We start from the raw sequence: 25,943 nt of genomic DNA on the forward strand, positions 1-25,943 counted from the left end.
AGGGGAAGTCATCAGCCTGTATCCAGTCACCACTGGGAACAACCTGGGTACCTGCAGGGGGAATCCACCCGAGACAGCTTCCAAGCCCCCCACCAAGGAGCAGCCCTAGGACCTGGTCTTTGGAAACCCCACCTTGAACCAACTTACCCGGTCCATGGGGACCCCCCCCCACTAGGCCTGAGGCTTATCATGAAGACTCCTATTCCACTGAGCTCCTCCTCATGTCACTTTCAAACCCAAAGCTTGCCTTGAATCTTAACAAACCATGGACCCATGAATATCATGACAGTAGGCAGGAGTCACTGTCACTGACACTTAGCTGTGTATACTGTGGGTGGCAGAAAAGAATTAAAAATGGTAGAGTTACTTAGGCCTCCCTGGAGGAAGGAGACACCAGAGACATTTGCCAGAGACACCAATGGAGTAGGCTTCATGATCTTAGTCTCCCCTGAATTGTGTCCTCGCTAACCTGTGAGCTGGACCCTTTGGCCCTCGGGCTGACATCTATATAATGAGGGCCCTGTTCTCCAGAGAATATATACACATGGCCAACAAGCACATGAAAAGCTGTTCAACGTCATTAGTCATTCAGGAAATGCAAATCAAAACCACAATGGAATACCATCTCACACCTACCAGGACGATCATAATGAAAAAGACACATAATAACAAGTGTCGGTGAGGATGGAGAGAAATTGAACCTCTCATACACTTGGTGGCAAGTTAAAATGGTGCAGTCCCTGTGGTAAACAGTTCAGTGTTTCCACAATAAATTAAATATGGAATTATCATGTGACCCAGCAATTCCACTCCCAGGTCTATACCCCAAAGACTTGGAAACGGGTGTTCAAACAAAACTTGTATACAAATGTTTGTAGTAGTGCTATTCACAATAGCCAAAAGATAGAAACAACCCAAATGTCCATCAATAGATGAATGGATAAATACAATGTGATCTATCCATACAACAAAATATCACTCAGCCATAAAAAGGGAGTCCCAACACAAGCTACAATGTGGATGAACCTTGAAAGCTTATGCAAAGTGAAACAAGCCAGTCACAAAAAGCCACATATTGTTTGATTCTATTAAAACGTAATATCCAGAATAGGCAAATCCATAGAGCCAGAGAGTAAATTTGTGATTGCCAGGGGAAAGGGGACGAGGGTGTGACTGGTTCGTGGGTATGGAGTTTCCTTTCAGGATGATGAAAACTTCTGGAACTAGACATTGGTGATGGTTATACAAGTCTGTGACTATATAAAAACCACTGGACTGTACAGTCAAAACAATACACTTTACGGTCGGGGAACGTCCAGAGACTGAACCTACAGACAAGCAGAAAATGTTTGGCCATTTTCCCCAGTCCTGACTCACTGCGTCCAGGAGCCTTGCTATCCAGGGCGATAGCCACAATAAGCTGTGACACAACAAGCTGCCACTCCAGGGAGAGGCAAGGCCCTGACTCTCTGATGGGGAGGGCAGGGCTGGGGAACCACCAGCCAGCATCCAGCAGAGAATATTTAAGGAGGCCAAGCTGCCATATGGAGTGCTTTCTCTGTGTCTCAAACCTCCCTCCTGTCTGATTTTATTGTAACAGAAACCCTCCTTCCTATTAAAAAGACAACAACCAAAACCAGTTCCCATGAGGTTCAAGTAGGGCTTAGTGTCACGTCCTCTTGCTTTCTCCCAGTGAATAAGAATGTGGACATAAGACCCTGACTAAACCGTTAGAACACATGGAGATGGTTTGGGAGAAGTCACCTATTGCTAAGCAATCTGCTCAGAGTTTTTCTAGGGCTTGTCAGCTGGAGATACTGTGACAAACATTCTTTCGTCTGGTGGAATGTAGACTTGGGGCTGAAACTACCTCCATGTGCAGAACGCAAGCTGACAATGAAGCCCACACAGGTAAGAAAGTGGAGGGACGTAAAGTGCAGGAGACAGACAGTCTTTGAACTTCTGGATCCAGCTGTACCTGAAGCTAGACCTACCACAGAATGTCCTAAATATGTGAACCATGGGAGAGTTTGAGTTGGGTTGCTGTCACTTGCAAACAAAAATGTCCTGGCAAATATGTCCCATAACTGGTAGGGGAAGGGACTCTATAATTCTGGTGGATAGAGGGAACCCTCCACACTGGACGAGGTGATGAGCATGGGGGTTTAACCTGAGATTCAAGAGCTTCACCCAGGCCTGCTGGCTACAGTGCTGAATGCTGATCATTTGACCAGATCCAAATGATGCCATTGGATCCTGTATGCCACCAGTCTGGGAGAAGCAGATTTAGAAAGGAGGGTATAGAATCAAGGTTGGGTCTAGTGATCTATGACAGGTCAGGAACAGTGGGGTGTGAGAAGCTCTGCGAGCTGGGGGAGAAAAGGGCCTTTTCTGAGAGTTTGCGATGAGCCAAAATCCGCACTTGAAAGTTCGTAGTGGTAATGAAGTTTACAATCTTCAAGAGCAATTACAGTGCTCTCCTGACAGCATGTTCTTTGGCAAAAAGCAACCCTTACAGGACTTACCTGCCTGTAGCATATGGCATGAAAATCTCTCTTCTCCAATCACACATAACATTTGGCTCAGACAAAGCTTTCAAGCAGAACTGACGGCAGGATAGAGCCTCCCCTGTCACCAGAAGTGGTGGGTAAGCACTGTGTGGCCAACGCTCTTATCCCGGTGAGCCAGGACCGATGATCAATGTGTTAGGGGCTCAACTGGAACTGTCTACCTGCCCTAAAGTGATTAGAAAACGTACGGGGAAGCAGAAAACTCCACAGTCCCCTCTTGGAGCTACTGCTGGGGGGCTGTTGAGATGAGCACAGGGAGAAGAGACAGCCAGGAGTCATGGGCGCTGGACTTACCTGGCGGGGTTGTGGACTGGGACCAGGCACCTGTGAGAGAGAGAAGGTTCTATCAGACGTATTGCACAGAAGGTGGCACAACGAGAAGCAAAGGTAGAAGAAACAGAGCAGATCAGACACTCAGTCAATGCTTGTCTCGTGCCATGGAGGGAGGGGTGTTTGCCATCTGACCTTGGAAAGATGTTCCTCATCAAAATCTAGTAAGACGCCATCCATTCATTCTAAAGTTAGGGTGATGAAATCTGTGATCATATATAGTGACCAACTAGACCCAAGAACAATTATCTACCTTCCAACTTTAAGCATTTCACTGAAGAAGAGAGGAGTCTAACTCCAGGTCAAAATCCCATGGGTGATCTTTCAGACCGACCATAGGAAATTACAAGGCTTTGCCTGGCAGGCCTCACCGGGGTTGTTGGGTTCACAGTGCAGACCTGGAGTAAAAGGAGTACATGAAGCCCTTGGGAGAGTTACATGCAAGGATAGAGAATACCAAAACGTAAGCTAGTGATATGGACGCCTCTGAAATTCCAAGCCACGTAATTCCACACAGAGACAACCTAGTGCCACTGCTCTCTGCATCTGGTTTTCACTGAACAACTAGTGCGGAAATTCTTCATTGTGACATTCAGATAAGACCTTTGCCCTAATTCACCATCTCAAACTCTGACTAAGATTAAAACGAATAATGATATAGGCAGAGAGTTAAGAATACATCAAAAAAACAGAAATCAAAAAACAAACATTGAGGAAAAAACAGTTTTAGAAACATAAACTTGCAAAAAAACCAACTTATCTATGAAAGACAAACCAAACATGCTTGAGGCCCACCTGAGCAGATGACGCCAGCGTCCTCCCCGTGGTTACAGTTGTGCGAATTCCAGCCTCGGTGTGGGCAGCTCCACAGGTAGGACTCGTGCCCCGAGCATCTCACGTCATCCAGGACAATCGGCCCTGAGCCCTGCCCGAAACGGGCACTTCCTGGAGCTGACCTGGCCCAGCCGCAGCCCAGCTGCCTGCACACCACGTTGGCGTCGTTGGTGTCCCATTCGTCGTCACACACGGTGCCCCACGAGCCCAGGTACAGGACCTCCACCCGGCCCTGACAGCGGTCACCTCCGTTCACCAGCCTCAGCGCCAAGCTTGATTCAGTCCCGATCCCTAGAATCGGCACAGGAAGACCCCCTCGGTGTGTGTCTGGAGCTATCATGTCAGAGGCATTTTCCAGAATCTGGGCATGTTCTCTTAGCAAATATCCCCCGGCACAGGACATGCTGGAACCGTCCAGGGGTGAACCCTCATCAGGTAAAGGAGCAGACACATGGTACGTGCTCAGGTCTACGGAGGCTGCTCTGTCAGGAAGCACCCCATTACCTGAATACGTGAGAACAGGCCTGCCACCGCCACACCACAACCAGGGTAGAGGCACATAGCTCTGAGCCAGGCCAAGACCATCCCCGGGTTTGGCAGTTTCTTGGCTCCCGGATAGTCTGGGCTGGCTCTGGCAAAGCTCCAGCAGGTGAAGGGACCTTGGCCAGCCAGATGCAGGACACACACTCTCCCCCGTTACCACCAACACCAGCCCGAGACCAGAACAGGAGCAAGGTCCCAGAATGACTCATCAGGCCTCCGGGGCTCACACTGATGAGTGAGGGAGCATCTCTCAGGGACCTTCCCTCGGCCCCCTTCACAGGGACTAGGCTAAGGAAGGGCACACCCCGAGCCTCCCCCTGTCACACTCAAACACAACCTATCTTCAGAGGCAGAGACAGAGCCCATGGAAGGTTGGAGAGGGGTATTTACCTGTTGTGGTTGGCGTTGTCGTTTGAGGTGTCGATGTGCTGGTCCAGAAGGCTGGAAGTGGTGAGAAACACAAGGGCCAGAGTTAGGCCTCACCTAAAGAGTCTTGAACAAAGTGAGGGTGACCATCATGACAATTACACATGTGTACCCTGCTACTTAGTCGTCTGCATGGGGCACAAGCTGTCAGCTCAGCTAGGTTATCTGGGAGGAAAGCCCTCACCTCGGCCACGACATTACTGCCAAGTCGGAGGTCATTTTTTGACTGGGAAGCTTCAACAGAGTCTGGGCCCGTGGTAATTAGACCTGGAGTCCATCACGTATCCTGGTACCCACAGGAACGTAATCGCTTGTCACCCTGCCATCCACGGGGCACTGTCTCTGACATTTTCAGTTGCACCTGTGACCCTCTGATCTCAAGGAGCAGCTAGAGCTCTGAGGGAGGGAGAGCAGCCAGCCTCGTCTCAAGTCTAATCAGCAAATGCACAGGTATTATGGACGGCTATTCCCTAAGAGCATTCATGTCAGCACCAATTTAACTGGGCCAAGGTTCATGAAACACGAAGCCGCCTCTCTGACCAGAGTCACCAATCACATGGGACAGTATTAACGGATTGGGTGAAAACTGAGCTGGATGCAGGTCGGGTTGTTGTCTGGGGAGTCCCATATCTACTTCAGAACCACTGCTGTCATTCTTCATGAAGTAGAGCCAAAATCCTGTGCCCCTGGGTGCCTGCCTCCAAGAGCAGTCATTCAATCATAGTGTGTCGGAGGGCAGCTAGTAAAGGGACATCCTAAGTAAGGACGCCGGCGACTCACCTGGCCAGAATGTGGTCTGGGGCTGAGCAGCTGAGAGGAAGAGAAGGAAAATCAGACACAAAGCATACAGGAGCCCTGTCCCTTCACCCCTGACCCAAGGATGAAGACACTCGGCAAGATTATGGCAAGATTCAGGCCAAGCTAATGCCTCTCACGTGCCCCGCGCATGGACACTGCCAGTGCCCACCCAGAGCCTCTCTGTGCTCTGTCCACTGCCAGGGTCTGCCTCACTGACCCTGCAGGCTTAGGTTCCTGAAGAGGAAAACCAGTGTCCCTCAGGGACAGGACACCACAGCCTGTGCATTGACACCAAAGGTTTATCACAGAATGGTCTGAAAAATAGTTTGAGGTAGATCCCAATTTTTCCACCTTGAGGTGTGATAAAATTGAGACTGTCTAAGAGTTTCTGGTTGGTTCCCCAGGCCTCACACCACACTCCCCGAGGGCCTAACTGCTCATTAGCATTCCATCTCACACTTTCCCTCTCCCGTTCTCTCCTCACAATATTGCATAACGAACGCTGTGCTCTAGGATCCTCTCTTCTGCGTTGGCAGCTGGGAGAGCCCAAAGGAATAAAATCATGGTAGAGGGCTGTTGCCCACCATCCCTCCCTGGCTCCTCAAAAATGACTGTGGCCTGAGGAGAACGCCCAAGGTGAACTCCAGGATGGGAGGTAAGCTCACTCTACTGTGGGCAAGGGACAAGGGCCCCTGCTCTGCCCTCAGAAAGCTTCACCGTGTGCGTGAATAAGGGCGCCATAGTCACCTCGAAACCGAACTGGGGCGACTCCTGCAAAATGCGTAAGATGCGTAGTAACGAGCTAAGTCTACAAGTGGAGCACGTGACTAGGTGCCCTGGCTGCCAGCTGCCCTGGGATAAACTCCAGGCTCAGAGATGACGCTCTGGGGTGTGGCTGAGGGTCCCTAAAGGAAAGTGTGTTTGTTCTCGGCGACATCCCCCCAGAAGGAGGCCCAGCGATCTTTGAGGCCCACCTGAGCAGATGACGCCAGCGTCCTCCCCGTGGTTACAGTTGTGCGAATTCCAGCCTCGGTGTGGGCAGCTCCACAGGTAGGACTCGTGCCCCGAGCATCTCACGTCATCCAGGACAATGGGCCCTGAGCCCTGCCCGAAACGGGCACTTCCTGGAGCCGACCTGGCCCAGCCGCAGCCCAGCTGCCTGCACACCACGTTGGCGTCGTTGGTGTCCCATTCGTCGTCACACACGGTGCCCCACGAGCCCAGGTACAGGACCTCCACCCGGCCCTGACAGCGGTCACCTCCATTCACCAGCCTCAGTGCCAAGCTGGATTCGGTCCCAATCCCTAGAGTGAGGCACAGGAAGACCCCCTCGGTGTGTGTCTGGAGCTATCATGTCAGAGGCATTTTCCAGAAACTGGGCATGTTCTCTTAGCAAATATCCCCCGGCACAGGACATGTTGGAACCGTCCAGGGGTGAACCCTCATCAGGTAAAGGAGCAGACACATGGTACGTGCTCAGGTCTACGGAGGCTGCTCTGTCAGGAAGCACCCCATTACCTGAATACGTGAGAACAGGCCTGCCAGCGCCACACCACCACCAGGGTAGAGGCACATAGCTCTGAGCCAGGCCAAGACCATACCCGGGTTTGGCAGTTTCTTGGCTCCCGGGTAGTCTGGGCTGGCTCTGGCAAAGCTCCAGCAGGTGAAGGGACCTTGGCCAGCCAGATGCAGGACACACACTCTCCCCCGTTACCACCAACACCAGCCCGAGATCAGAACAGGAGCAAGGTCCCAGAATGACTCATCAGGCCTCCGGGGCTCACACTGATGAGTGAGGGAGCATCTCTCAGGGACCTTCCCTCGGCCCCCTTCACAGGGACTAGGCTAAGGAAGGGCACACCCCGAGCCTCCCCCTGCCACACTCAAACACAACCTATCTTCAGAGGCAGAGACAGAGCCCATGGAAGGTTGGAGAGGGGTATTTACCTGTTGTGGTTGGCGTTGTCGTTTGAGGTGTCGATGTGCTGGTCCAGAAGGCTGGAAGTGGTGAGAAACACAAGGGCCAGAGTTAGGCCTCACCTAAAGAGTCTTGAACAAAGTGAGGGTGACCATCATGACAATTACACATGTGTACCCTGCTACTTAGTCGTCTGCATGGGGCACAAGCTGTCAGCTCAGCTAGGTTATCTGGGAGGAAAGCCCTCACCTCGGCCACGACATTACTGCCAAGTCGGAGGCCATTTCCTGACTGTGCAGCTTCAAAAGAGAAAGGGCCCGTGGTAATTGGACCTGGAGTCCATCACGTATCCTGGTACCCACAGGAACGTAATCTCTTGTCACCCTGCCATCCACGGGGCACTGTCTCTGACATTTTCCGATGCACCTGTGACCCTCAGATCTCAAGGAGCAGCTAGAGCTCTGAGGGAGGGAGAGCAGCCAGCCTCGTCTCAAGTCTAATCAGCAAATGCACAGGTATTATGGATGGCTATTCCCTAAGAGCATTCGTGTCAGCACCAATTTTAACTGGGCCAAGGTTCATGAAACACGAAGCCGCCTCTCTGACCAGAGTCACCAATCACAAGGGACAGTATCAACGGATTGAGTGAAAACTGAGCTGGATGCAGGTCGGGTTGTTGTCTGGGGAGTCCCATATCTACTTCAGAACCACTGTTGACATTCTCTGTGACCTAGGCCAAAATCTTGTACCCCTGGGTGTCTGCCTCCAAGAGCAGTCGTTCAATATCAGTGTGTAGGATGGACTCGTGAAGGGTCATCCTGAGTAAGGACGCCAATGACTCACCTGGCCAGAATGTGGTCTGGGCCTGAGCAGCTGAGAGGAAGAGAAGGAAAGTCAGACACAAAGCATACAGGAGCCCTGTCCCTTCACCCCTGACCCAAGGATGAAGACACTCGGCAAGATTATGGCAAGATTCAGGCCAAGCTAATGCCTCTCACGTGCCCCGTGCATGGACACTGCCAGTGCCCACCCAGAGCCTCTCTGTTCTCTGTCCACTGCCAGGGTCTGCCTCACTGACCCTGCAGGCTTAGGCTCCTGAAGAGGAAAACCAGTGTCCCTCAGGGACAGGGCACCACAGCCTGTGCATTGACACCAAAGGTTTATCACAGAATGGTCTGAAAAATAGTTTGAGGTAGATCCCAATTTTTCCACCTTGAGGTGTGATAAAATTGAGACTGTCTATGAGGTGTGATAAAATTGAGACTGTCTAAGAGTTTCTGGTTGGTTCCCCAGGCCTCACACCACACTCCCCGAGGGCCTAACTGCTCATTCCCATTCCATCTCACACTTTCCCTCTCCCGTTCTCTCCTCACAATATTGCATAACGAACGCTGTGCTCTAGGATCCTCTCTTCTGCGTTGGCAGCTGGGAGAGCCCAAAGGAATAAAATCATCGTAGAGGGGTGTTGCCCACCATCCCTCCCTGGCTCCTCAAAAATGACTGTGGCCTGAGGAGAACGCCCAAGGTGAACTCCAGGATGGGAGGTAAGCTCACTCTACTGTGGGCAAGGGACAATGCCCCCTGCTCTGCCCTCAGAAAGCTTCACCGTGTGCGTGAATAAGGGCGCCATAGTCACCTCGAAACCGAACTGGGGCGACTCCTGCAAGATGCGTAAGATGCGTGGTAACGAGCTAAGTCTACAAGTGGAGCACGTGACTAGGTGCCCTGGCTGCCAGCTGCCCTGGGATAAACTCCAGGCTCAGAGATGACGCTCTGGGGTGTGGCTGAGGGTCCTTAAAGGAAAGTGTGTTTGTTCTCGGCGACATCCCCCCAGAAGGAGGCCCAGCGATCTTTGAGGCCCACCTGAGCAGATGACGCCAGCATCCTCTCCATGGTTACAGTTGTGCGAGTTCCAGCCTCGGTGTGGGCAGCTCCACAGGTAGGACTCGTGCCCCGAGCATCTCACGTCATCCAGGACAATGGGCCCTGAGCCCTGCCCGAAACGGGCACTTCCTGGAGCCGACCTGGCCCAGCCGCAGCCCAGCTGCCTGCACACCACGTTGGCGTCGTTGGTGTCCCATTCGTCGTCACACACGGTGCCCCACGAGCCCCGGTACAGGACCTCCACCCGGCCCTGACAGCGGTCACCTCCATTCACCAGCCTCAGCGCCAAGCTTGATTCGGTCCCGAACCCTAGAATCGGCAGAGGAAGACCCCCTCGGTGTGTGTCTGGAGCTATCACGTCAGAGGCATTTTCCAGAATCTGGGCATGTTCTCTTAGCCAAAGTTCCCCAGGAGATCAGGACACATTAGGACCGACCCAGGGGTGAACCCTCATCAGGTAAAGGAGCAGACACATGGTACGTGCTCTGGTCTACGGAGGCTGCTCTGTCAGGAAGCACCCCATTACCTGAATACGTGAGAACAGGCCTGCCACCGCCACACCACCACCAGGGTAGAGGCACATAGCTCTGAGCCAGGCCAAGACCATACCCGGGTTTGGCAGTTTCTTGGTTTCCGTGTACTCTGGGCTGCCTGTGGCAAAGCTCCAGCAGGTGAAGGGACCTTGGCCAGCCAGATGCAGGACACACACTCTCCCCCGTTACCACCAACACCAGCCCGAGACCAGAACAGGAGCAAGGTCCCAGAATGACTCATCAGGCCTCCGGGGCTCACACTATGAGTGAGGGAGCATCTCTCAGGGACCTTCCCTCGGCCCCCTTCACAGGGACTAGGCTAAGGAAGGGCACACCCCGAGCCTCTCCCTGTCACACTCAAACACAACCTATCTTCAGAAGCAGAGAAAGAGCCCATGGAAGGTTGGAGAGGGGTATTTACCCGTTGTGGTTGGCGTTGTCGGAGTTGTCGATGCAGTGTCCCAGAAGTCTGGAAGTGGCAAGAAAGAGAAGAGCCAGCATTAGGCCTCACAGAAAGAACTCACTGCAGAAATTGTTGGTGGGCCTGTGGCATTTGCACATGTGCAATCTGCCACTTGCCACCTGTGTGTCGGACACGAGCCGTCTTCTCTGCTAGGTAATTTGGGAGGAAGGTCCTCAACTGAGCCAGGAAATCACTGGCAGCTTTTGGTTGGTTGCCCGGATTCTGAAACTTGGACTGAAGGAGTCCGGGGCCTGGGTGAGCTGACCTGAAGCCAGTCACGTGTCCTGGGACACCAGGAACATAATCTCTTATCACCCTGCCATCCCCTGGACACTGTCTCTGCCATTTTGGGATGTACATGCAATCCTGTGAATTTCAAGGTGTAGCAGCTCTGAGGGGGGCAGCGCAGCCACCTTGTCTCATGTCCAATCAGTGAAAGGTCAGGGGTTATCCACGGCTATTTCCCGTAGCATTCTTCTTCTGCCGGTTCTAACAGGGCCAAGTTCATGAAATATGAAATCACTACTCTGATCTTAGTAGCAAATCACATAAGATAGAATCAACAGATTGAGTGAAAACTCCACCGGATGCAGGACGATTTGGAGTCTAGATAGTCCCATGCCTAGTTCCGAGGCACTGCCTTCATTCTAAGTGACTGAGAGCCTAAATCATGTTCCCTGGCGTCTTGCCACTAAGGACAGTTGGTCAATCACAGTGCGTAGGATAGGCAGCTGGTGAAGGGACATCCTGAGTAATGACACTGGCGACTCACCTGGCCACGGAGTTGGGATTTCTGTTTGGAAAAGAAGGAAAGTCACACACAAAACACAAAATTTCACAACACTACCATATACACACGAAATCCAAGGTTGAAGACATGCAGCCTATACACACCGAGCTGTAGCCTCTCACGTGGCCTGCGTGTAGACACAGCCAGTGCCCACCCACAGCCTCTCTGTCCTCTACCTACTGCCAGTGTCTGCCTCGCTGAGTCTGAGGCCCAGTTTCCGAATAGGAAAACCAGTCGTTTCTTGGAAAGGGCACCACAGCCTGTGCATTGACACCACAGGTTTATCACGGATGGGCTAAACAAGTAGGATGAGGGACACGCCTATTGTCTGTCTTCAGGTGTGAAGACATTGTGGCTTGGTAACAGTTTCTTTGCTTTCCTCCATGGGTCATGCCAACTCCCCAAGGCCCTAACTCGTCATTAACATTCTATTCACTGGCTGCTTGACATCTCACATTTTCCCATCCCTGCCCAGTTCACTGTATTTCATCAGGGAACACTGTGCTGTGTCCTAAGATGGGACGCTTGAGGGGTGTTTCAAGCACTTTTCCTGGCCACCACCCCCGGTCAGAAGGTCACCTTCATCACCGGAAAGGAGCAGACACAGCGTGTCCTGGGAGGTCCACGGAGGCTCCAGTGTATGGGTGCACCCATGACCCCTGGTGAACGACAGAAGGGCTGCCATCCCCACACACACAGGATACACCAAGGGTGGAGCCCCGCATCTCCACGGAAAGGTCAAGACACTCCCCCTGTTCAGCACTTAGTGGCTCCTGCGAGCCCCGCTGGTCCTCGCAAAGCTCAAGCAGGTGATGGGAGTTGGGCCAAACAAATCAGTTCTGACTCTCACCTGTACCCCAAAGGTACCAGCCACGGCCTGAGCCAGGACCGAACCCAGAGTGACTCTGGAAGATTCACGGCTTACACTGATCGTGGTGGAAGATCTCTGCTGACCTATACCCAGAGTCCCACTGACCGCGATAGCTGCCCTTTATATTACATGTCAACCTGGTGGTCAGAGACCCAGCCCCCTGCCCCTTCCACAAGGACTAGGATAATTATGGGTAATACCGTAATCTTCTTTTATCACTCTCAAACCTGACCTGTCTTTAGAAGCAGAGAGAGAGAGACCATGGAAGGTTGGAGGGGGATATTTACCTGTTGTGGTTGGCATTGTCGTTTCAGTTGTGGATGAGGTGGTCCAGAAGTCTGGAAGTGGCAAGAAACACAAGAGCCAGCATTAGGCCTCACAGAAAAAACTCACTGAAGAAGCTGTTGGTGGGCACCGTGACAATTCCACATGTGCGATCTGCCACTTGCCACCTGTGTGTGGTGCACGAGCCGTCTTCTCTGCTAGGTCATCTGGGAGGACAACCCTCAACTGAGCCAGGAAATCAATGGCAGGTCTGAGACCAGACTCTGAAACTTGGACTGAAGGAGTCCGGGCCCTGGGTGAGCTGACCTGAAGCCAGTCACGTGTCCTGGGACACCAGGAACATAATCTCTTATCACCCTGCCATCCCCTGGACACTGTCTCTGCCATTTTGGGATGTACATGCAATCCTGTGAATTTCAAGGTGTAGCAGCTCTGAGGGGGGCAGCGCAGCCACCTTGTCTCATGTCCAATCAGTGAAAGGTCAGGGGTTATCCACGGCTATTTCCCGTAGCATTCTTCTTCTGCCAGTCTAACAGGACCAAGTTCATGCAACACGAAGCTGCTACTCTGACCTTAGAAGTCAATTACATGGGACAGTATCAACGGATGAGTGAAAGCTGAGCTGGACACAGAATGGTTTGGAGTCTGGGTAGTTCATGCCTAGTTCAGAAGCACTGCCTGCATTCTTACTGACCACGGGCCAAAATCATGTGCCCCTGCGTGACTGCCACTAAGAGCAGTCGGTCAATCACAGTGCGTAGGATAGGCAGCTGGTGAAGGGACATCCTGAGTAATGATACTGGCAACTCACCTGGCCACGGAGTTGGGGTTTCTGTTTGGAAGAAAAGGAAAGTCAGACACAAAACACAAAATTTCATACCCCCACCACATACACATACGAAATCCAAGGTTGAAGACATGCAGCCTATACACACCGAGCTGTAGCCTCTCACGTGGCCTGCGTGTAGACACAGCCAGTGCCCACCCACAGCCTCTCTGTCCTCTACCTACTGCCAGTGTCTGCCTCGCTGAGTCTGAGGCCCAGTTTCCGAATAGGAAAACCAGTCGTTTCTTGGAAAGGGCACCACAGCCTGTGCATTGACACCACAGGTTTATCACGGATGGGCTAAACAAGTAGGATGAGGGACACGCCTATTGTCTGTCTTCAGGTGTGAAGACATTGTGGCTTGGTAACAGTTTCTTTGCTTTCCTCCATGGGTCATGCCAACTCCCCAAGGCCCTAACTCGTCATTAACATTCTATTCACTGGCTGCTTGACATCTCACATTTTCCCATCCCTGCCCAGTTCACTGTATTTCATCAGGGAACACTGTGCTGTGTCCTAAGATGGGACGCTTGAGGGGTGTTTCAAGCACTTTTCCTGGCCACCACCCCCGGTCAGAAGGTCACCTTCATCACCGGAAAGGAGAAGACACAGCGTGTCCTGGGAGGTCCACGGAGGCTCCAGTGTATGGGTGCACCCATGACCCCTGATGAACGACAGAAGGGCTGCCATCCCCACACACACGGGGCACACCAAGGGTGGAGCCCCGCATCTCCACGGAAAGGTCAAGACACTCCCCCTGTTCAGCACTTAGTGGCTCCTGCGAGCCCCGCTGGTCCTCGCAAAGCTCAAGCAGGTGATGGGAGTTGGGCCAAACAAATCGGTACTGACTCTCACCTGTACCCCAAGGGTACCAGCCATGGCCTGAGCCAGGACCAAACCTAGAGTGACTCTGGAAGATTCACGGCTTACACTGATCGTGGTGGAAGATCTCTGCTGACCTATACCCAGAGTCCCACTGACCACGATAGCTGCCTTTTATATTACATGTCAACCTGGTGGTCAGAGACCCAGCCCCCTGCCCCTTCCACAGGGACTAGGATAATTATGGGTAATACCGTAATCTTCTTTTATCACTCTCAAATCCGACCTGTCTTTAGAAGCAGAGAGAGAGAGACCATGGAAGGTTGGAGGGGGATATTTACCTGTTGTGGTTGGCATTGTCGTTTCAGTTGTGGATGAGGTGGTCCAGAAGTCTGGAAGTGGCAAGAAACACCAGAGCCAGCATTAGGCCTCACAGAAAAAACTCACTGAAAAACTGTTGGTGGGCACCGTGACAATTCCACATGTGCGATCGGCCACTTGCCACCTGTGTTGGTGCACGAGCCGTCTTCTCTGCTAGGTCATCTGGGAGGACAGCCCTCAACTAAGCCATCCACTAAGTCTAGGTAGTTCATGCCTAGTTCAGAAGCACTGCCTGCATTCTCACTGACCACGGGCCAAAATCATATTTTCCTGGGTGGCTGCCTCCTAGAGCAGTCATTCAATTAGAGTGTGTTGGTTAGGCAGCTTGAAGGGACATCCTGAGTAAGGGTGTGAAGACTCACCTGCCCAGATAGTGGATGGACTCTCTGTATCTGTTTGGAAGAGAAGGAAAGTCAGACACAAAACACAAAATTTCACACCCCCACCACACAAACACGAAATCCAAGGTTGAAGACACTCAGCCTATACACACCGAGCTGTGGCCTCTCATGTGCCCTGTGCATGGACACTACCAGCGCCCACCAACAGGTTCTCTGTCCTGTGTCCCCTGCTAGTGCCTGCTGCTGAGCCTCAGGGCTTAATATCCCGAGTAGGAAAAACAGTCTCATGTAGGACAGGGCACTATAGCCTATGCATTGACACCAAGCGTTTATCACAGAATGGTCCAAAGAAATAGCATGAGGTAGGCCCCAAATCTGCCATGATGTTTGAAGACAATGTGGCTTTATAATGGTTTCTTTGCTTTTCCCATGGGTCATGCCACACTGCCCTAGGTCCTAACTGGTCATTAGCATTCCATTCACTGGCCGCTGACACTCAACCTTTACCTCTCCCTACCTACTTCGTTGTGTTTCATAAATGAACACTATACTGTGTCGTAATCTTACAGGCCTGAGACGTGTTTCAAACACTTCTCCTGGCCACCACCCCTGGTCAGAAGGTCACCTGCATCCCAGGAAAGGAGCAGACACAGCATGTCCTGGGAGGTCCACGGAGGCTCCAGTGTATGGGTGCACCCATGACCCCTGATGAACGACAGAAGGGCTGCCATCCCCACACACACGGGGTACACCAAGGGTGCAGCCCCGTATATCCACGGAAAGGTCAAGACACTCCCCCTGTTAAGCACTTGGTGGCTCCTGCGAGCCCCGGCTGGTCCAGGCAAAGCTCAAGCAGGTGATGGGACTTTGGCCACACAAATCGGTACTGACTCTCACCTGTACCCCAAGGGTACCAGCCATGGCCTGAGACAGGACCCATCCCAGAGTGACTCTGGAAGATTCAGGGCTTACACTGATATATGGCAGAGGGTCTCTGCTGACAGCTGCCCACTGATATTGATAGCTGCCCTCTATATTACACGTCAACCTGGTCGTCAGAGACCCAGGCCCCTGCCCCTTCCACAGGGACTAGGCTAAGGATGGGTAAACCCAGAGTCTTCGTTTATCAAACTCAGACTCAACCTTTCTTCAGAAGAAGAGAGCCCATGGAAGGTTGGAGAAAGATATTTACCTGTTGTGGTTGGCATTCCCGTTTCAGTTGTGGATGTGGTAGTCCAGAAGTCTGGAAGTGGCGAGGAACACAAGAGCCAGAGTTAGGCCTCAAGATACAATTCACTAAAGAAATTGTTGGTGACAATCATGACAATTACACATGTGTACCCTGCTACTTAGTCGTCTGCATGGGGCACAAGCTGTCAGCTCAGCTAGGTTATCTGGGAGGAAAACCCTCACCTCGGCCACGATGCTACTGCCAAGATGAGGTCATTTCCTGACTGGGAAGCTTCAACAGAGTCTGGGCCCGTGGTAATTGGACCTGGAGTCCATCACGTATCCTGGTACCCACAGGAACGTAATCGCTTGTCACCCTGCCATGCACGGGGCACTGTCTCTGACATTTTCAGATGCACCTGTGACCCTCTGATCTCAAGGAGCAGCTAGAGCTCTGAGGGAGGAAGAGCAGCCAGCCTCGTCTCAAGTCTAATCAGCAAATGCACAGGTATTATGGACGGCTATTCCCTAACAGCATTCATGTCAGCACCAATTTAACTGGGCCAAGGTTCATGAAACACGAAGCCGCCTCTCTGACCGGAGACACCAATCACAAGGGACAGTATCAACGGATTGGGTGAAAACTGAGCTGGATGCAGGTCGGGTTGTTGTCTGGGGAGTCCCATATCTACTTCAGAACCACTGCTGTCATTCTCTGTGACCTAGAGCCAAAATCCTGTGCCCCTGGGTGCCTGCCTCCAAGAGCAGTCAAACAATCATAGTGTGTCGGAGGACAGCTAGTAAAGGGACATCCTGAGAAAGGACGCCGGCGACTCACCTGGCCAGAATGTGGTCTGGGGCTGAGCAGCTGAGAGGAAGAGAAGGAAAATCAGACACAAAGCATACACGAGCCCTGTCCCTTCACCGCTGACCCAAGGATGAAGACACTCCCCTAGTATATTTGCCGAGATTCAGGCCGAGCTGATGCCTCCCATGTGTCCCATGCATGGATACTGCCAGTGCCAGTGCCCGCCCAGAGCTCTCTGTGCTCTGTCCACTGCCAGTGCCTGCCTCACTGACCCTGCAGGCTTAAGTTACTGAAGAGGAAAACCAGTGTCCCTTCAGGGACAGGGCACCACAGCCTGTGCATTGACACCAAAGGTTTATCACAGAATGGTCCGAAAAATAGTTTGAGGTAGACCCCAGTTTTTGCGCCTTGAGGTGTGATAAAATTGAGACTGTCTAAGAGTTTCCGGTTGGTTCCCCAGGCCTCACACCACACTCCCCGAGGGCCTAACTGCTCATTCCCATTCCATCTCACACTTTTCCTCTCCCGACCTCTCCTCACAATATTGCATAACGAACGCTGTGCTCTAGGATCCTCTCTTCTGCGTTGGCAGTCGGGAGAGCCCAAAGGAATAAAATCATCATAAAGGGGTGTTGCCCACCAACCCTCCCTGGCTCCTCAAAAATGACTGTGGCCTGAGGAGAACGCCCAAGGTGAACTCCAGGATGGGAGGTAAGCTCATTCTACTGTGGGCAAGGGACAAGGCCCCCTATTCTGCCCTCAGAAAGCTTCACCGTGTGTGTGAATAAGGGCGCCATAGTCACCTCGAAACCGAACTCGGGCAACGGCTGCAAGATGCATGGGATGAGTAGTAACGAGCTAAGTCTACAAGTAGAGCACGTGACTAGGTGCCTTGGATGCCAGCTGCCCTGGGATAAACTCCAGGCTCAGAGATGACGCTCTGGGGTGTGGCTGAGGGTCCCTAAAGGAAAGTGTGTTCGTTCTCGGCGACATCCCCCCAGAAGGAGGCCCAGCGATCTTTGAGGCCCACCTGAGCAGATGACGCCAGCATCCTCCCCATGGTTACAGTTGTGCGAGTTCCAGCCTCGGTGTGGGCAGCTCCACAGGTAGGACTCGTGCCCCGAGCATCTCACGTCATCCAGGACAATTGGCCCTGAGCCCTGCCCGAAACGGGCACTTCCTGGAGCCGACCTGGCCCAGCCGCAGCCCAGCTGCCTGCACACCACGTTGGCGTCGTTGGTGTCCCATTCGTCGTCACACACGGTGCCCCACGAGCCCAGGTACAGGACCTCCACCCGGCCCTGACAGCGGTCACCTCCGTTCACCAGCCTCAGCGCCAAGCTGGATTCAGTCCCGAACCCTAGAGTCGGCACAGGAAGACCCCCTCGGTGTGTGTCTGGAGCTATCACGTCAGAGGCATTTTCCAGAATCTGGGCACGTTCTCTTAGCCAAAGTTCCCCAGGACATCAGGACACATTAGGACCGACCCAGGGGTGAACCCTCCTCAGGTAAAGGAGCAGACACATGGTATCATGCTCAGGTCTACAGAGGCTGCTCTGTCAGGAAGCACCCCATTACCTGAATACGTGAGAACAGGCCTGCCACCGCCATACCACCACCAGGGTAGAGGCACATAGCTCTGAGCCAGGCCAAGACCATCCCCGGGTTTGGCAGTTTCTTGGCTCCCATGTGGTCCCATCTAGCACTGGCAAAGCTCCAGCAGGTGAAGGGACCTTGGCCAGCCAGATGTAGGACACACACTCTCCCCCGTTACCACCAACACCAGCCAGAGATCAGAACAGGAGCAAGGTCCCAGAATGACTCATCAGGCCTCCGGGGCTCACACTGATGAGTGAGGGAGAATCTCTCAGGGACCTTCCCTCGGCCCCCTTCACAGGGACTAGGCTAAGGAAGGGCACACCCCGAGCCTCCCCTTGTCACACTCAAACACAACCTATCTTCAGAGGCAGAGACAGAGCCCATAAAAGGTTGGAGAGGGGTATTTACCTGTTGTGGTTGACGTTGCCGTTTGAGGTGTCGATATGCTGGTCCAGAAGGCTGGAAGTGGTGAGAAACACAAGGGCCAGAGTTAGGCCTCACCGAAAGAGTCTTGAACAAAGTGAGGGTGAGCATCATGACAATTACACATGTGTACCCTGCTACTTAGTCTTCTGCGTGGGTCACAAGCTGTCAGCTCAGCTAGGTTATCTGGGAGGAAGGCCCTCACCTGTCACAACATTACTGCCAAGTCGGAGGTCATTTCCTGACTGTACAGCTTCAAAAGAGAAAGGGCCCGTGGTAATTGGACCTGGAGTCAATCACGTATCCTGGTACCCACAGGAGCATAATCGCTTGTCACCCTGCCATGCACGGGGCACTGTCTCTGACATTTTCAGATGCACCTGTGACCCTCAGATCTCAAGGAGCAGCTAGAGCTCTGAGGGAGGGAGAGCAGCCAGCCTCGTCTCAAGTCTAATCAGCAAATGCACAGGTATTATGGACGGCTATTCCCTCACAGCATTCATGTCAGCACCAATTTAACTGGGCCAAGGTTCATGAAACACGAAGCTGCCTCTCTGACCAGAGACACCAATCACAAGGGACAGTATTAACGGATTGGGTGAAAACTGAGCTGGATGCAGGTCGGGTTGTTGTCTGGGGAGTCCCATATCTACTTCAGAACCACTGCTGTCATTCTCTGTGACCTAGAGCCAAAATCCTGTGCCCCTGGGTGCCCGCCTCCAAGAGCAGTCATTCAATCATAGTGTGTCGGATGGGCAGCTAGTAAAGGGACATTCTAAGTAAGGACGCCGGCGACTCACCTGGCCAGAATGTGGTCTGGGGTTGAGCAGCTGAGAGGAAAAGAAGGAAAGTCAGACACAAAGCATACACGAGCCCTGTCCCTTCACCCCTGACCCAAGGATGAAGACACTCGGCAAGATTATGGCAAGATTCAGGCCAAGCTAATGCCTCTCACGTGCCCCGTGCATGGACACTGCCAGTGCCCACCCAGAGCCTCTCTGTGTTCTGTCCACTGCCAGTGCCTGCCTCACTGACCCTGCAGGCTTAGGTTCCTGAAGAGGAAAACCAGTGTCCCTCAGGGACAGGGCACCACAGCCTGTGCATTGACAACAAAAGTTTATCACAGAATGGTCTGAAAAATAGTTTGAGGTAGATCCCAATTTTTCCGCCTTGAGGTGTGATAAAATTGAGACTGACTATGACGTGTGATAAAATTGAGACTGTCTAAGAGTTTCTGGTTGGTTCCCCAGGCCTCACTCCACACTCCCCGAGGGCCTAACTGCTCATTCCCATTCCATCTCACACTTTCCCTCTCCTGTTCTCTCCTCACAATATTGCATAACGAACGCTGTGCTCTAGGATCCTCTCTTCTGCGTTGGCAGCTGGGAGAGCCCAAAGGAATAAAATCATCGTAGAGGGGTGTTGCCCACCATCCCTCCCTGGCTCCTCAAAAATGACTGTGGCCTGAGGAGAATGCCCAAGGTGAACTCCAGGATGGGAGGTAAGCTCACTCTACTGTGGGCAAGGGACAAGGCCCCCTGCTCTGCCCTCAGAAAGCTTCACCGTGTGCATGAATAAGGGCGCCATAGTCACCTCGAAACCGAACTGGGGCGACTCCTGCAAAATGCGTAAGATGCGTAGTAACGAGCTAAGTCTACAAGTGGAGCACGTGACTAGGTGCCCTGGATGCCAGCTGCCCTGGGATAAACTCCAGGCTCAGAGATGACGCTCTGGGGTGTGGCTGAGGGTCCCTAAAGGAAAGTGTGTTTGTTCTCGGCGACATCCCCCCAGAAGGAGGCCCAGCGATCTTTGAGGCCCACCTGAGCAGATGACGCCAGCATCCTCCCCGTGGTTACAGTTGTGCGAGTTCCAGCCTTGGTGTGGGCAGCTCCACAGGTAGGACTCGTGCCCCGAGCATCTCACATCATCCAGGACAATCGGCCCTGAGCCCTGCCCGAAACGGGCACTTCCTGGAGCCGACCTGGCCCAGCCACAGCCCAGCTGCCTGCACACCACGTTGGCGTCGTTGGTGTCCCATTCGTCGTCACACACGGTGCCCCACGAGCCCCGGTACAGGACCTCCACCCGGCCCTGACAGCGGTCACCTCCGTTCACCAGCCTCAGCGCCAAGCTGGATTCGGTCCCGAACCCTAGAGTCGGCACAGGAAGACCCCCTCGGTGTGTGTCTGGAGATATCATGTCAGAGGCATTTTCCAGAATCTGGGCATGTTCTCTTAGCCAAAGTTCTCCAGGACATCAGGACACATTAGGACTGGCCCAGGGGTGAACCCTCCTCAGGTAAAGGAGCAGACACATGGTATCGTGCTCAGGTCTACGGAGGCTGCTCTGTCAGGAAGCACCTCATTACCTGAATACGTGAGAACAGGCCTGCCACCGCCACACCACCACCAGGGTAGAGGCACATAGCTCTGAGCCAGGCCAAGACCATCCCCGGGTTTGGCAGTTTCTTGGCTCCCGAAGTCTCGGCTGGCTCTGGCAAAGCTCCAGCAGGTGAAGGGACCTTGGCCAGATAGATGCAGGACACACACTCTCCCTCGTTACCACCAACACCAGCCAGAGATCAGAACAGGAGCAAGGTCCCAGAATGACTCATCAGGCCTCTGGGGCTCACACTGATGAGTGAGGGAGCATCTCTCAGGGACCTTCCCTCGGCCCCCTTCACAGGGACTAGGCTAAGGAAGGGCACACCCTGAGCCTCCCCTTGTCACACTCAAACACAAGCTATTGAGAAGCAGAGACAGAGTCCATGGAAGGTTAGATAGGGATATTTACCTGTTGTGGTTGAAATTCTCCCAGTTGTGGATGCAGTGTCCCAGAAGGCTGGAAGTGGTGAGAAAGACAAGAGCCAGCATTAGGCTTCACAGAAAGAATTCACTGCAGAAATTGTTGGTGGGCGTCATGACAATTACACATGTGCAATCTGCCACTTGCCACGTGTGTAGAGTCACAAGCCTCTTCTGCCCTAGGTCATCTGGGAAGAAGGCCCTCTACTGAGCCATGAAATTACTGGGAAGTCTGAGGTTGTTTCCCTGACTCAGAATCTTGGACAGAAAGAATCAGGGCCCGTGGTGAACTGATCTGGAGCCAATCACATGTCTTGGGACCCACTGGAACATAATCTCTTATCACCTTGGAATCCCCTGGGCACTGTCTCTGCCATTTTTGGATGCATGTGTGACCCTGCTGAATCTCAAGGTGTGGCCAGTTTTGAGGGAGGGAGAGCAGCCAGCCTCGTCTCAAGTCTACTCAGCAAACAGTCAGGGGTTATGGACGGCTATTCCCTCACAGCATTCATGTCAGCACCAATTTTAACTGGGCCAAGGTTCATGAAACATGAAGCTGCCTCCCTGACCAGAGACATCAATCACATGGGACAGTATCAACGGATTGGGTGAAAACTGAGCTGGATGCAGGTCGGGTTGTTGTCTGGGGAGTCCCATATCTACTTCAGAACCACTGTTGACATTCTCTGTGACCTAGGCCAAAATCTTGTACCCCTGGGTGTCTGCCTCCAAGAGCAATCGTTCAATATCAGTGTGTAGGATGGACTCGTGAAGGGTCATCCTGAGTAAGGACGCCAATGACTCACCTGGCCAGAATGTGGTGTGGGACTGAGTAGCTGTGAAAAAGTGAAGGGAAGTCAGACACAAAGCATACATGAGCCCTGCCCATTCACCACCGATCCAAGTTGAAGACTCTTGCTGAGTATCTATGCCAAGATACAAGCCGAGCTGATGCCTCTCATGTGCCCCTTGCGTGGTCACTGCCAGTGCCCGCCCAGAGCCTCTCTGTGCTCTGTCCACTGCCGGTGCCTGCCTCACTGACCCTGCAGGCTTAGGTTCCCAAAGAGGAAAACCAGTGTCACTTCTCGGACAAGGAACCACAGCCTGTGCATTGACACCAAAGGTTTATCACAAAATGGTTCGAAGAAATAGTTTCAGGTAGACCCTAATTTTTCTGCCTTCAAGTGTGATGACATCGAGGCTGTCTAGAGTTTCTGGTTGGTTCCTCAGGCCTCACACCACACTCCCCGAGGGCCTAACTGCTCATTCCCATTCCATCTCACACTTTCCCTCTCCCGTCCTCTCCTCACAATATTGCATAACGAACACTGTGCTCTAGCAACCTCTCTTCCGCGTTAGCAGCCAAAAGAGCAGAAAGGAATAAAATCATCATAGAGGGGTGTTGCCCACCAACCCTCCCGGGCTCTTCATAAATGAGTGTACCCTGAGAAGAACACCCAAAGTGAACTCCAGGATGGGAGGGAATCTCGCACTACTTGGGCACTTGCAAAGGCCTGCTCTGCCCTTGGAAAGCTTGACCCTATGTATGAACAAAGGCACTATAGTCATTCAAAACTGAACTCGGGCTACGCCTGCAAGATGCGTGTGACACATAGTAACCGACCTAAGTCTACAAGTAGAGCACGTGACAAGGTACCCTGGCTGCCAGCTGCCCTGGGATAATCTACAGGCTCAGAGATGACGCTATGAGATTTGGGTGATGGTCCCTAAAAGAAATTGTGTTTGTTCTCAGCAACGTCACCCCAGAAGGAGGCCTGGCATTCTTTGAGGCCCACCTGAGCAGATCACGCCGGCGTCCTCCCCGTGGTTACAGTTGTGCGAGTTCCAGCCCCTGTGAGTGCAGCTCCCACAGGTAGGACTCGTGCCCAGAGCATCTCACGTCATCAAAGACAATTGGCCCTGAGCCTTGCCTGAAACGGGCACTTCCTGGAGCCGACCTGGCCCAGCCGCAGCCCAGCTGCCTGCACACTCTCCCCCATATACCAACAACACCAGCCCAACACCTGAGACAGGAGCAAGGTCTCAGAATGACTCATCAGGCCTCCAGGGCTCACACTGATCAGTGAGGGAGCATCTCTCAGGGACCCCTCCCTCGGCCCCCGTCACAGGGACTAGGCTAAGGAAGAGCAAACCTCAAGCTTCCTCCTGTCACACTCAAACACAAGCTATCTTCAGAAGCAGAGACAGAGCCCATGGAAGCTTAGATAGGGATATTTACCTGTTGTGATTCACATTGTCATTTTTAATAGTAGTGTCATTTAATAGTGTCATTTAATAGCTTGTAACTTTGGAGAAGTCAAGAAACCTGTCTCACCTTGAATTCTTTCACTTTAAAAAGCTATTTTTAGATGAGAAATATCTCTGTATCAACCTACTGAACCTAATTCTGACCATCCCACATGTGACTTATGTAGGGCTCCAGGGAATGGGTGCAAAAATAATTTTCACGTACTCAAGCTTCTAATTCAGTTTTCCTGTCTAATTGAAGCAGCTAGTATCGCTAGTACAATTTTTAAAAGCACAGGGCTGAAGAGCATACTTGTCTTGCTTTTTACTTTAGTTGAAATGTTTCTAATCTTTCTCCATTAAGATTCTGGCTTTAAACCTGTGGTTTTGAAATTGCTTCGAGGAGCTCTGGTGCTTGTCCAAGGCTCCAGAAACAGCCTTCTTGGTGCTGGAGCTCAAAGAGAAGATCACTTGAGAGCTACTCTTAACCTACTGCAACCAGAGCACTCAGTTTTTGTCTGAATTATCTACTGGGCTTTTATCTCTATCTGAGGTCTTTTTGGATCTAGAAGAAGTGTGACCTCTACCTCCAACCCCAGTAGAGGTTCTAAGAGCTCTAGATAAGTCCTATCTGCAGTCTTGTGTCATAGGCAGGTAGCCAAGCCCCCACAACCCATTGCTTGCACCCCTGTCTGGACTAGTTGTATGAAAAGTCTTGTTGGGTCCAGCCAGTACCCTAATACAGAGCAGGGTTCTCAGGGGAAATGACTGCAGAGAGCAACAGGTTTTCATCTTATAGCTGCTGCAATGAAAAATCTTGGGTAGAGACATGGCTAAGTTGGAATAACGCCAATCTTATCCTCAGACCTAGTGACATCTGTGTCCTTAATCAAAGGGAATAGAAAGAGAAGGTGAAGTCAGGCCTCACCCCTTTGGCCTTAGAAATAAGAAAATATAAAGCCCAAGGAACATAAATGCCTGACAGGCATATCATTAGGATTCCCAACAGATCCATGATGAGCCCTAGGGAGGGGCCTTGGTGTGGAGGCTGTCCTTCTCTTGTCCTACTGCCAAGTTTCCCATGGGAAATGGGCCGGGACTTTCCTTCCCGAAGCCCAGGCTGCCAGAACCTCAGGCTATATTGACTGTACCTCCCAGCTGTCTCACTGGAGGCACTCCAAGGAGATGCATGGGACTTCTGCTGTCCACAGGCTGAAGTTCACGGCCTTCTATACTGAGGAAGAACAAAGGTAGCCTAATATGGGCTCAGGACAGGGCACAGGCAAGGATGTTGCCCAGCACGCTTGCACTTGCCTCTCTAGGCCCTATAACCAGAGACTCAGCACCTCAGCCTGGCCAGGGGTCATCATGGACTGGTGAGGTGTGCACTGAGGAGTGTACACCGAGCATGCGTGACAGAATCCCCTGAAGACAGGACACCAAAGTCCACCTTGGAGCTCCTTCAAGATGCATCTGTAGGTTGGTTCTCCCTTAGTCTCAGGGACACTGTCCTCGGAAGGGATATCCATTTAGGCCTGCAGCCTTGTTCAGAGGCCCCCCACCTGGAAGCGGAGCACCCCCATCTTTTACCCCTTGTGCCTCTCTTCTGGATCAGGGTGCAGTGGGGTAATGAGTCCACCGGGATCCCACATAACAAACATTACCTTCCACAGTTGTTATTAGAGGTTCGTTCCTCCATGGTAAGGAGAGAAGTTACAAAGCAGAGGGAAGAAGAGGCCATCTGATGTTGGCTCTCATTTAAAAAGAATTGGCCCTCTACTCCTTGGCTCTGAAACAAGATGCTGGATGCTATAAGGTGATGTTTCTTCCTTGTGAAACAGAACTCATTTCCCTGTCACTTTCCTGGCCCTCATTCAATGCTGGGATGACACCAGGGACATCCTTTGCTCCTTTCAACATACCCCCACCTGCTCTGCTTCCAGAGTCTCCATCCAGAAAATCACCCAGTCAATTAACAGCCCCACCTTATTCACCAGCTTGGACTTCAAATACCAGCTGACAATTTCTGTGGGTCAAACACACCCTCAAGTAACAAATATCTACCATCACTGAGGTGTTCCTGAGAAGGTACCCCCAACTAGGAAGAAAGACAGTTTCTAGAGAAGCATCCCAAATGCCAAAATAAACCAAAATGACTGCTTGGAGGGCCCCACTCTTGGGGAAGCCATTCTCATGTGGTGGTTGGATTATTGGGGTCACTTTCTATGTGTGGTGGCATGTGCACACACCAGTCCACACGGCACCTGCCAAGGGCTG

General features: G+C 52.3%; 1 protein-coding gene across 1 annotated transcript in view; it reads right to left on the minus strand.

Moving 5' to 3' along the window:
• Positions 1-25,943, minus strand: part of LOC308508217 (scavenger receptor cysteine-rich domain-containing protein DMBT1-like) — a gene marked incomplete at both ends in the record, with an annotated part of 42,363 nt that overhangs the window by 15,492 nt on the left and 928 nt on the right. Inside the window, 13 exon segments of the mRNA XM_081074569.1 lie at positions 1,378-1,394; positions 2,865-2,894; positions 3,696-4,216; positions 4,668-4,718; positions 5,484-5,513; positions 5,986-6,037; positions 6,476-6,804; positions 6,806-6,848; positions 9,283-9,654; positions 17,624-17,995; positions 20,436-20,801; positions 23,216-23,285; positions 23,287-23,443. Of these exon segments, the coding sequence (XP_080930695.1) occupies positions 1,378-1,394; positions 2,865-2,894; positions 3,696-4,216; positions 4,668-4,718; positions 5,484-5,513; positions 5,986-6,037; positions 6,476-6,804; positions 6,806-6,848; positions 9,283-9,654; positions 17,624-17,995; positions 20,436-20,801; positions 23,216-23,285; positions 23,287-23,443 (2,410 nt within the window).

Source organism: Rhinolophus hipposideros (assembly GCF_964194185.1).
Source record: "Rhinolophus hipposideros genome assembly, chromosome: 15".
In the NCBI taxonomy this organism is placed as follows: domain Eukaryota; kingdom Metazoa; phylum Chordata; class Mammalia; order Chiroptera; family Rhinolophidae; genus Rhinolophus; species Rhinolophus hipposideros.